Source organism: Anopheles coustani, chromosome 2 (assembly GCF_943734705.1).
Source record: "Anopheles coustani chromosome 2, idAnoCousDA_361_x.2, whole genome shotgun sequence".
NCBI lineage: Eukaryota > Metazoa > Arthropoda > Insecta > Diptera > Culicidae > Anopheles > Anopheles coustani.
In genome coordinates, this window is record NC_071289.1 from 41,463,119 (window position 1) to 41,476,213 (window position 13,095).

General features: G+C 42.4%; 2 protein-coding genes across 2 annotated transcripts; both read right to left on the bottom strand.

Moving 5' to 3' along the window:
* Positions 1-342: 342 nt before the first annotated feature.
* Positions 343-1,959, bottom strand: LOC131263904 (chitinase-like protein Idgf4). The gene is made up of 2 exons (XM_058266184.1): positions 1,839-1,959; positions 343-1,762 (listed from the first exon to the last, which is right to left on the bottom strand). The coding sequence occupies exons 1-2, from the start codon at positions 1,957-1,959 to the stop codon at positions 555-557; spliced, it is 1,329 nt and encodes a 442-aa protein (XP_058122167.1). The 3' UTR covers positions 343-554.
* Positions 1,960-2,856: 897 nt separating this feature from the next.
* LOC131263905 (chitinase-like protein Idgf4) lies at positions 2,857-5,923 on the bottom strand. Its single transcript, XM_058266185.1, has 3 exons — positions 5,688-5,923; positions 3,512-4,235; positions 2,857-3,439 (listed from the first exon to the last, which is right to left on the bottom strand). Exons 1-3 carry the CDS (start codon positions 5,803-5,805, stop codon positions 2,965-2,967), a joined length of 1,317 nt encoding a protein of 438 aa, XP_058122168.1. The 5' UTR covers positions 5,806-5,923; the 3' UTR covers positions 2,857-2,964.
* Positions 5,924-13,095: the final 7,172 nt, after the last annotated feature.

The following is a 13,095-nucleotide window of genomic DNA, read 5'->3' on the forward strand; positions in this document are numbered from 1 at the left end:
CTCTTTTTCTAGCGATCATTTTTACTATTTTCTTTTTCAAGATTTTAATTAAACGTAAGTTTTATTAGGTTCTGTAGATGACGGAAAATGTACCATGAACATAAAAAAAATACGCTTGCTAAATAACAAAACTAAATTTGTAAGACTTTTACATCTAACCAAACTTGCGAATATACAGTAATAATTTAATAATTCCAAATCCAAAACTTAATTTGTTGTACTTAAAGTTGTTTTAATATTAAAATATAGCATATGTCATCAAAACAAACCATCAGAACAAGTGACACACTCTCGAGAGATTATATACTGTGTAAATGAGTAAATTCTTTTATTCGCGGTGGTTTTTTCATACTGACTTTTACATGTGTTGTGCAGAGCGAGGCCTTTATAACGTAGAACTAACTGGGTTTGGAATTCATTAACAGTTGATAAGTGAACAAGGACAAATAAGAAGATTCTAAGTAGTTGATAAGAATAATGCTTGCGTGGATCATATGTTTTAAACGAAAAATGTATGGCATTATTGATCGCATAACTTCGTTTCGAACAGAATTTCACAAATGATCCCTAACCGCGCGTACGATTGGAAACTTTTCTTCGAAATATTGACCACGATAGTCATCCAGCGCCAGATCGTTGACCGAAATGCCGGCCAGACCCTTCGCCCTCACGTACGCCGCCTTGTGGCCAATGCTGGTCGGATTTTCGTACGACATCCAAACCCCACTCTGCTTAGGCATCGGAAAGCGGAAAGCGTACGGACCGATTCGCCCGGTAGGATCTTCGACTTTCGTCAGCGTAGGATCTACCATCGACTTTGGTCTCAGACCCGTATAATTTCGAAGTCGAAAGCACACCTCGCCGAAGCTGTAGAAGCCGGGAGTTTGCGTGAACCCTCCCTCTTCGGAGGGACCATCAACCCGGATTGGGGGGACACCGGTGGTACCGGATTCCTCCACCAGCTTCCATCCACGAGCGTACGCGGCGACACCAACGACGATCTTATTCAGCGGCATCCCCTGAGAACTCCATGCATTCACCATGCCATCGACGCTATTTCCCGGGACACGGTCCGTGAGATCGTAGAGAGGTGCAAAGTAATCGGCCTCTTTTGGGTTACGCACGGAAGTTTGTTGATCGTAAGCCGCCACATTGACGTAATCCAGTGTGTCTTTCAGCTGTGAAACATTCAGAAAGACCGTGTGATTCACATGCGGCAGCTGGGTGTACATCAATTCGAGGTGGTCCGCCTGGAACGCAGTCTTCAAATCACGAACCAGCGACACAAATTGTTCACGATGTTGTTCGGCCTTCGGATCGAGAATGCTATCGCCGGTGAACAGTTTCTTGAAGTCATGCCACAGCTGCCCGGACCATGCTCGAATGCGTTTCGGTTTCGTTTGCGGAAACTGCCACGCTAGATCCAATCCGTCGAAGCCGTACGTCTTCAAGGTTGCATACGCACTAGCGATGAACGCCTTACGAGCATTCTCCGACTCAAGCAATGAGAGATACTTCTGGAAAATTCCTTTCGACAACACATCTCGGTTACCACCGACGCTCAGGAATATCTTGAGTCCCGGAAAGCGCCTCTTCAGCGATGTGACATCGCGATAGTATCCTTTGCCCGCGTCCAACTCCAAAGTGGCGTTTCGCGGACTCAAACGATTTGTTACGGCATCCACTTGAGCGTAGCCATAAATAAGGTAATTACACAGCGGTAGCGCAGCTTCAATTTCCGCTATGGTTATATTAATAACATCTATAGAACACACAGTGAATACGATAGAAAAATTAATAACAACCGGGAAAAATCTCACATGTCAACAACTATTTACCGTTCTTCTCATAGAAGCTGCCATCATAATAGCAAAACAGTTTCGATCCATTATTCACATTCTGTGCAACACAGACACCAAACCACAGTAGCGACAGGACTGCAATCTTACTCGACCACATTTTTAGACAGCTTAACTGCGACAACTAATCCGACGTGTGGCGTTCGGAGTTTTATAAACGCACATGCTTTGGAGTACTGCTCGTTTATTTATTTCAAGAGATTTCGTTTACTCACTCTCGGGTCACGCAGAGGGTGATCATTCTAAGCCAATCTCTGGGAATTCTCGCCAAACCCCTATTCATGGAAGTTCATTGTCCTGAACCAATTGTCCATAGATGGAATGGGACATTTTTTTCCTGATTTGGTTTCTTCTACGGACAAAATGTCCATGAGTCTAGTATCTTCAATTTTTGACACGCTACAGTTTCTTTGACCTCGGGATGATTTATACTCTTTTTTTATTCCAGAAATTGACTTTAGGCCTTAACTCGTCGTTCTTTGGAAATTCATCAATCTTTTTTATATTTGTTTTGTTTGTGTTGTCATGTTGAATAGTTTCTTCATTTTCTATCGTCAACAAGTGTGGAAGGAATCGAGATTGCATGAAGGTTGCTTGCCGAAGCATGACGGAGAGTAGTTTTTTCGCTATGCCTTTCGAGTTGTTTGCGGTTAGACGTGATTGTTTCTGCACGTGTTTGGAACTCACTAATCCAATAAAACAAATCTGCGTTAATCAACAAGATCTAGTGGTAATAACACCAGACTGCATGAATAAATGAAATCAACTAAACCATCTATTTTGTGAATCACCGCTTGTACGATGTTTATTTCCATTAAAGCCATGCTTTGGTATTCAAGAATGTTGCCATAATAATCTGCAATCGTCTGCGTCATAAATGTGTTGACTAAATCGGAGGGTGAAAGATCATTGCTTATTTTACACGGGTGCGCTAGATGCTCCAGTTACATCGCTATTACAAAACCCCTCTTGGAGTATTAAAACACCGCTAATTATATTCATTAAAATGTCGTTTTTATTTTTTTATTCAAAGCTTTTCTTTACACTCTAATCACGCCACATGTACAAAGAACAAAATAGTTTTAATTCATTGAAACAACCTCATTTACAGTCGGTATTTGGCTGCACGCAGGATTGGGAACTTTTCCCCAGCACAGGTACCACGGAAATCATCGTACGAAAGATCGGAGATGGCGATTCCTCCAAGGCTTTTGGCCTTCACATATCCCGCCTTGTTGCCAGCCGTGTCGGGATCTTCGTAGGACATCCACACACCATGCTCACCGTTGCTATCGGGTAGTCGGTATGCGTACGAACCGAAGCGCTTGGTCGGATCACCAACCTTGCGCAGTGGAGCCTCAGCTCCTTTCAGTGCGGTGTTGCTCGGATTGGGCAGCATTGCGCACACCTCCGCCCAGCTGTAGAAGCCTTCGGATTGCAACTGTGGGCCAGGGCTGCTCGCACCATCTGCGGTGAGTGGAGGGACACCGGTTAAGCCGGAATCGGAGTTCAGCTTCCATCCACGACCGAAGGTGGGGATAGACACAATCAGCTTCGAAGCTGGAGCATTGCTCGTGAGCCTGGTGATGAGAATTAAATTACATTGAAATTATGTCTTTTCAAGAAATGTCATAGGATGAGTTGAAGCTTACCACTGGCGAACAAGCCCGTCCACATTGTTTCCGGGAACGCGATCGCTCAGTTCGTACAACGGTGCAGCGTGATCCGCTTCCTTCGGGTTACGGAACGGAGTCTGCTGATCGTACGCCGCAATGTTCACAAAGTCCAGATAGTTGATGATCGCCGGAATGTCCATGAAGATGGACGAGTTGACGTGCGGCAGTACGGTGATGCCCAGCTGGAAGCCATCTGCACGGAATGCGTTCTTCAGCTCACGCAGCAGCGCCGTAAACTCCTCCCGATGCTCGTCGGCCTTCTCGTCGAGCACACTGTCGCCGGAGAACACCTTCTTGAATCCGTGCCACACGCTACCAACCTTCGAGCGGACCTTCTTCGGCTTGTTCTGTGGGAACTGCCACTCCAGGTCGATGCCATCGAAGCCGTACGTCTTGACCAGCGAGTAGACGGAGTTGATGAAGGTAATGCGAGCCGCACCGGACTCCAGCAGGGTCAGATACTTGATCGATGGCTCGGAGAACTTGTAGCCACCGAGGCCAAGCAGCACCTTCAACGATGGGTATTTGGTTTTCAGCTGCGTTACCGCACGATAGTTGCCCTTGCCGGTGTCCAAATCCAGGTTCGGCTGACGGCTGACGGCTTTGTTCGTTTCAACGTCGATCCCGGCATAGCCGTATACGAGATGGGTACAGAAGGGCAGGGCAGTGTCAATGTCAGCGAGGGAGACCTTTCCCAATCCTGTTAGAGCAAAAAAATAATCGAGTTTCTCATGAGCATTATATGTTTGCCTTTCAACTACACCAAACTCGCAGCAATCAAATGAAGCATTCAAAAATTATCTGCTACATTCATCCGTAGCGGGAGCCGTTCAAATAGGGTGAAGGTTATCAGGCTGGAGGTTGAGGATGTATGGAACGAAGCGATAACCACCCGGCGAAAGCGGACTCCTTGCGGAATCACGGATGCAGCCAACTTTGTGGAACAGTTTGCGTAGCCCGTTTCGGTCATGCATTACCACACGCCACCGGGACGATAACGAAAGAAGTAAACATCACCCCGAAAAAAATCCCCGTCTCAGCTGCATGAATATTCATCCACACTTTTTCATTCTTCTTCCTCGCACCGTACAAACAATCAAGGCAATCAAATTGAGACTGCGAAAGATGTTTATTTCTTGCCACTTACGTAACGGTTGGCCGCGAGGCCACACAATATAGTGCCTCAAGGGGTTCGTTCAATGTGCCCCAGAACTTGGGAGTGTTTTAGAAAATTCTCGTTAAAGTTGTCACGCCTCTGTGTTACATGATGGTGCTAATTGGTTTTCACAATCTTGTGACCCATTATTTTGCATTTGCAAACCAAATATGGTTTAAAGTAACTGTCATTAAATGCCTCATGAACCAGGCAAACACAACATGAACCGGCGAGGAAATTACTTGAAAGTTAAACTACGTGTTACAATACTCCAGCAGAAGGTGAAGATCATCCCAAGGGTAGCCGACATTTACAAGCCGGCGTCATTATCATCCATTAGATACATGGTACTCTGAGGTTTAAATATAAATGAAGTGGTCTAACAATGTACATGAATTAAACTTCATTAGGTTGTTAACGAGCTCCACAGTATATCTGTTACAGAAAATCACAATAATCTTTCTGGCATTACAATTTGTAGAAATTAAACATAGAGCGAGAACAGTTACCTATGCCAAGGTACGTTTTATGATGAAATAATAAATGATCTTGAAAATAATAAATGATCATTTTGATAATCAACTGTGTTTGTCGATGTATTGAAAACATTCCGTATTTTATTATAAACCATAGAACGTCCTCTACCACATGCATCTTTCTCATCTCCAACCATCGAGAGCGAGCCCCGAGCCAGCTTATCGTTCGAAGGTAATCTCAGAAACCTCAAACTAAACCACAATGGCCCCGGTGTTTAAACCGGCGAACCGGCTATCGCTGCGAGACAAAGACGTGAGAAAAAATTACCAATTCGAGTCTTGTCGCTGCACCATTCGCCAACCTAACCAACCTAACCCAACCTAACACCGATTTACAGGGGAGCGATGCGGCCATAAATCGGTCTAGGCCGACAGCAGATGACATCACCACGGTCTGATAGCGTATCGTTTTGCTTCCTTAAACTATATTCACTGCCGATGACCGGCGGCCATGACTTACCTTCGATCAGGAAGTTGGCTGCATCGTAATAGCACAGAACCTTCGATTGCTGCGATTGCACGTACTGACTGCTGGCAACCACCAGTAGCAAGGCAACTCCGAGCTTCTTCCACCACATGATGACGCCTTTCGCACTATATCCTTTCCGCTTGACACTTGGTAGTAGTCTTCGCAGCACCAACACCAACCACAAACACTAGCAATGGACGACTGAAAGCAGTTGCCGACCTGAGAAAGCAAACTGACCGGTCCGGACGGCCGCTGGGGACCTTTTTATAACGCGTTCGCTCTCGGGGAATCTCGCAGATCACCCGGACTGTTCGAATCGCCACTCACTCCACTGTTACTCCCGATTTCGCACGAGAGCAGGCGAGTCGCGATCGCGCGAGAGATCTGCTGTCGTAGACGATCATAGCATAAGTTAAAGCTTTCAAGCTTGATTTCTGAAGCTTTCGCCTCAAATATTTTACGATTCTCATGATTTGAAATTACCGACATTATATTCAGGACGCAAAGTGCGTTCATAATGTTTATTGTGTTATCATCAAGGTGCAATACACCAGATTTGGCTAGGGTTTGCTAGCTTGAGCATAAGGTGTAAGCAATCCGTACTATCCTGAGAATATACTAAAAGTTTGTGAGGAATAGTGTTTAAACCATATCGTACAGTCAATAATTGTTATAGTATAGTAAGAATGCGTTCCAAATTGAAAATTTTCAATGTTTTGACTTTGAAGGATACTCATTTTTGTTCAAGGCACTGTTCATTTTGTTTTCGTTATACTCATTAATCTAAAAATGATTGAAAATTTCTGCTCAATTATATTGTGAATGATGAAATTTCCATCTTCCCCTTACTTACCAACTTAATAATACCAATAAGCATCGTTGAGAAAACAAACGATAAGACAACGGAAGATCTCAAACAAAATTCCGGTTCACCGAAACTTTTTGTGTGTTGTTGGCACTTTTTTAATTACACATTGGTGTCTGCAGAACTTTTCCTAGCAACTCGGTAGAACTACTCCGAACACGCACACATGAAAAGAAGATCATTTTCCTTAAAACATTCATCAGAGAGGAAATGATTGGAATCAATTGGTGTAACGAAAGCGGCATGACTTATAAGTCATATTCTTTCGAGAAATTGAATGAAAATATACCCTCTTTATTTTATTACTAAATGATCAGCGTCTTTACTCTGATGCTCAATTAGTTCTTTAAGAGATTATTGTTTGGAATACTATTTTTGGAATATTATTTCTTTAAGAGATTATTGTTTGAAGTAATTATGTTTATGAATTTTGTTGCTCAACACAATCTAGAAAAGTTATGTTCAATTAAAAGAAATCTAGAAATATTTAATTACAAAATTCGAAACGCTAACATGCCTTACGGGAGGAAAGAAGGATTGGTTTATGCTAATGACAAATTTGTCAAAATAATAAATTTCTATCAACGAATAAAACCAACCATCCAAACCAACCAAGCGCTTATTAAAGTTTCGTTCTTTTCTCGAATCGATTCATCAACCTTGTTTGCCGTTGCATCTCTCCCCATTTAAAAACCAACAGGTCCTGATAGAGTTGGAAATTGATCCTGCAAACATCGCGTCCTTTATGGTGGAATACACCCAATTTCTCGGTTTTTTTTTCACTTTTTTACTAGACCTTTCACACGATAAGACTTTCCGGAAAAGACTTCCCTGTTACGTACCGATGCACCATCCTCGCTCGGAGTGACTTGTTGGGACACATATGAGCAAAGGTAACATGCTTTGTGTAATGTTGAATGCACACTCGTGCCGTTGTTTGCGCAACCACCATTGTGACGCTGAATGGAGCATGTTTGATGTCCGTAAACAAATTTCACAGATAGCGCACCACGGGTGCATTGTGCGATGCCAAAAAGGGCTGGCATTTTCCTCCTGCCAGCATGCCTTCAGCACAGACACATTGCTACAGATAAAACGTTGGCTCGTTTCTATCGAAGTAATGTTTACGCGCTTGGAACTGACATGGTTATGTTTGCCCCGTTGTTCGTGCGAGGAAAATGCGTGTAATTTAAAGCCGGTCTCACCAGAACAAAGGGTAACTGCACATGAATGGATTGGCTTTGGCAGAGAAAATTCTCTTTTTTTTCTATTAAATCATTTCCATCAACAAACGGGATCAAATTTTAAAATATAGTTTTTATTGTACCTTTTGCAAAAGAAATTCAAATAAATTATGGCTCATTCGATATGCGGTCCTTTTTATATTACTACCCTTAACTGTGTTGAAAGATGAACGGAAATGTGTAGTGAAAATCTCCAAATAAAAATGCTAACAAGTTTTCATTTCCTTGAATCAAAGTTGGAGAATGTTGCAATAATGGTTCGTGTCAATCTTAAGGCACCTTTTTGAGCGTATCTACATTGCCTCTGGATGGTTTTGTTTAGGTAATGATAGATCTTGCTTGTTCTATTGCTGGTATTTCGGTTTTGCTTTTTCTACTATTCTATCCCTCCTTATGACGCATGGCTGAGTCGTTCTACTACGCCACAGAAACATTCACTCGTACACAATTATATCACAATCTTCCGAATCCCCGTGTCCTGCAATCGCCTTAAAATTTCGATCCATTTTCCATACTATCCATCCCGAGGGGTACATCATTCTTCTTGCCTGGGAAATCGGTTACTCCTCGGATGGTCGGTGGGCTATGGGGGCGTTACTGGGGGAGGTCGCAGCGACACTACCTTACGATCGCTTGTTGAGCTTCTCGAACTTGCTCTTGTAGATGCCCTCCGGATCGTACTTGTCGAGCAGTTTCTTCCACTCCTGCGGCTTGCGGTCCTCCAGGTGGGCGATCACCTTGCGGGAGCTGGTCCGCTGCTTCTCGCTGCACTTCTCGCAGTTCGTTTTCAGCGCATCGGGAAGTGTTTCTGTAGAAGACAAATAATTTTTTATGAAATTTTGAAATTTTGTAAAGGGTACAGCTTTCGTTGCTGGCTACAAATATTTGAAACATTTAATTTGGGTTACATCCGATTCTTTAGCAATGAGCTTTACTCTTCTATCATATACTATTAAAAGTATTGTTCCTTTGGATTTTCTGTTTTTTTTTAATAATTGACACAATATTTTTCAGGCCAATAACGGTTTTTTCTCGCTTACAACATCAATTTTTTCATCCACTGTTATTGCTGCAAAAAGTTGTAGTGTTGATGCACGAAAATTTGATTTATTGTTATGTTTTAGTGCTAATGTTTCTATTTGCTTGGTGTAAACATCGAAGCCATTGGACAATAAACTGGATTGAAAATGATAAATATCCTTACATAAGCTACGTACTACACATAACAAATCTTTAAAAAGAATTGAGTAGTTTTAAAAGGAGTAATTTTGATGGTGTTAGATGGGTAATGTAATACACACGAAAATAGGTAAATCCTTACTATCTGATTTAGCTTTTAAAGCCAAAACAAACTTTGTTTAGATAAAATCATTCAATTTGACGGAAATCATTTTCTTCCTCCTTGATTTAAATTTAATCATTTCAATTGTTTCAATTGCAGGCTTATTTATACTTCTCATTTATGCTCTTTAAACATAATCATCTCGACAATCAGTAGTCCAAACAACAATTCCTTAACGAATATCTGTAACACTTACTCTTCAACTCGCGGCCCTCCTGCGTGCAAGGTCCCTTGTCTAGAAGGCACTTAAGGTAATTGTTGAGAATTCGGTCGTTGGAGAGGACGCGGTCCACGTCAATATCGTCGAACTTGGAGGTGTACTTCTGGGCGCTTACCAGCACCACCAGCATCGCCAGAACGGCCACAATCGAAAGGTTCTTCATTTTGGGTGGCTTGATTTGTTTCTCTTCTTTGTTGCTGTTTGAAATACTACCTACAAGTGAAGAATTGAATGAAAAGGTTATTTAGAGGAATTTAAAGAAGAAAAAATAGATTCTATTCGTTCTTTTTCAATAAGTTAATCAATTCAAAATTTCATAATTCAAAAGTTCGACACACTACAACATTTCCTGAAAATGTCATTGCAAATTCCCAACCTCAAAAACCCCAATGCCATAAGAATCAATTCAAAATCGTAAAAATAATAAAAAATTGAGGCATCTATCGCAGCTCAACCAAAACGGACCGCACGAGTGCGAAGTGAACGGTTAGAATCCCTTGAGCCTGGACTAAACCAAAAGTGATAAAGCTCGTCATAATTCGGATCACGTTGCTGACGTGTCCAAATGGTTTGACTCATGAGAGTGTGTGTGTGTGTGTGTGTTTATGCGTGACTGTAAGAGAGTGCCCCATCGTTAACGCTTGGTTGATTACGAGCACTGTGAATTGTGGAAACAATCGAACTAAAGCGTTGAAGGATGCGAAACCATTTGCTAACCCCCATTTACAGTACAATCACCCTGAAAATGTGTCCTCTTCTGGCAACAATGGTATTCGTCGATTCGATATAATTCGCTTGAAGGCGTTATGTTGAAATATTGTTGAACATTTTTTTTTATTTAGGCGTCAACATCTTACTCACAGAGTAGCTAAATCTAAATGTACCTAATCGGACTTTTTCGTCTGACAATGGTATCCTTGGCAGATATATAATCATAAGATTATCACCAATAATTATCCACTGCCAAATTTTCATAATGCGATTAAACGATCATTAGCAAGCCTTGCTTATCCAGATAATGTCATCTTGCTCCATCTTATTCTCGTAACAGCTGCTACCGTTCGGTTGTTATTACTCAAACGAAGCGGCCATGATTGCATTAGCATACCGATACCACGAGGACACGCGAAACATTTCGAACATTTTCCGACGAAATAACCCCTCTTTCTCCCGCCCCATTGCGGCATCGGATTACGTCGCCGTATCGCTTTTTCGGCGTCGTCTTTCGAAATTGAATTATCGTCCTTTCTCTGGTCCGAGTTAAGCGTCCGCCCATGCGGACGACGTAAAACGACGATTTTCCTCTCCGGTGGTTGCGATAATTAATGTAAATCTTACAAATTACCCAAATTTACATCTTCCGCCCGCAGCACCCCAACTAAGAAACCACGGGTTGCTCCGTAGCCTAACCAAACATTTCGCCAGGTCACCATTAAATATGATGGATCGCTCAAGGTGACAAACGATCCGTTGTGGTAATGAATTGGAATTCGTTTCTGGAACATTTTTTTTATCATTTCCATTTGTATGGAGCATTGCTCGCTGTTCAAACATCAAATGCTGTGCGCTTCAACGGTAGGGTTGAGTTATTGGAGCATATTTAAATTACAGTATCTTTTAAGAGAAAACGGAAAACATGTTAATTGGATTTCATCAATTTAAATCCACCAAAATAACGCTTTGACACGACATTTCAAAGATCGAGCACCAAAATCCAAATATGAAACGATCCCGATTCAGCGGGAGAAGTAAGCCCGAGGAAAGTATAGATACAAATTCAATTTCGTGGTTGATCCCCGGCCCGAAATTCCCTCCAAATTGTGTTGCTGCTGTAAATAAGGAACCCCATCGAGAAAGATTGGGGAGACAAACGAGACTCGCATCATAGGATTTTCTGAACGAATGAAATCTAATCAGCCGAAGAATTGCAGAAAATTGAGCAATTGGCAATGTACTTTGCTTCTTCGTGTGTTTTCTGTTAGCAAATCCTTTGAAGTGCGTCCTGTAAAACGAAAGTACTTTCGTGCATGTCTTGTACGGTTTCTCTGTTTTGATTGCGTGTGTGTGAAGAAATGGAATCTTGCGTTTCTAAAATATAGCAGCAAAAAAATATGTTACACACGTCTTTTATTTTATTTTTGTTTTTCTTAAACCTAAATTAACTCTGTAGTTGTCAAATTCTTCGATCAACGAAGGTTTCGTTACACAATAGTTATAATTCCTCCAACTCGTTGATGTTTATTATTGCTTGAATAAACAAAGAAGTGTGTTCGATTGTCTAGACCGTATGCGTTGTCGTCATTTCCGGAATCTTGAAGATACATTTACACTCTTGATGTCTCCAAAGATCCCTTCCAAACAACTCCGTCAGACAACAAGACATTAGTAATCAATAAGCAAACCGATCGATCCACGAGAGAATGGAACGTACAACCTTAGGAGAAGCACGGCACTGAGCCTCAACTTGCGTATGCTAATAGCACTCCATATGCGTAACCATTGTGCCACCCTTGCCCCCCATTTAAGCGTTGGTCAAGGGCTAAGGGTAGGCAAATTTGAGTAGCTCATCTACGGCATCAATTGCCACGCGGAGGGGCAATTAAAGCCTGGAGATTTCCACGTGCGCATTGCAATGCGCATGGGGCGAAGTAAATGAATGCACGCGTGAAGAGTAAGTAGTTTTTACAAAACAACACAACCCGATAGTACGAAAAAGGCAAACAAACAAATGGAGGAAAGCACAAAAAGCATTAACTTACACAAGCTCAAATAAACAGCTTAAAATCATGGTTGTGCCGGGCCATACCATGCCTCAAACTCGTCAACCCGTTGCATAAAAGAAAGAACCCATAACCATTGTTATGTTTTACAACTACACCGCTGACAAACCAACGGAATTTAATATCAACAATTCGTGTCGCATACTAAACAACAGTGCAACATAAAAATAAAAACTATACGGTGGCGTAAGAACGTCTGTCAACGTTTATGATGTGTGTCTGTTGTCCGTGTTTTCTCACCTTTCTTCGGCACACCCAACACACCCCGGGTCGGTTTCACAATATTTCCACACGCTTGCAGCCAACATCATCCGACATGGCGGCGAAATTGGCACGACAAAAGCAGCACATCAGTGAACGATGGTGCCATGTTCATGACCATGACATGAACTTGGCCAACATTCGGCCAATGATTCATCTACCCAAAATCACACCTCCGTTGACGCAACTCTCCCTTTCGTGCAGGGAAATCCCACCAGTGCCATCAGGTAAAGCTTGTTGGCAATGGTGGGCACGATATTTTCTTTAAGACTAATGTCATAATAATGAAAACACCACACACGCACACAGAGATTGTTGAGTGATACGGCGCGGGCCGGTTCACCTTCCCCGCGCCCAACGAAAAGCAATCAAGGTAACACATTAAAGTTCCTCTTACTACACATTTTAATTAGTTTTCAACGACCCTCTATGTAGCCACAACAACTGCGCCAACGATCTTAGAAGGCTCCAAATTGACGCCACTTCAAAGTCGTTCGGGCAGCTTTGTCGCTTGCACGGGCATCGAAGTCACCGCGGTCCGTTGGTTCTATTCCTTTGCACCAACGCTCGAGCTCGCTTTACTTGCCTTTTCGTTTCAATTTCTGCAACGACGATCGCGACCGCAAGCTCGAGACCCGATCAGTTTTGGCCCAATTTGGTGGCGAGTTTAACAGCATCGTCCACTCG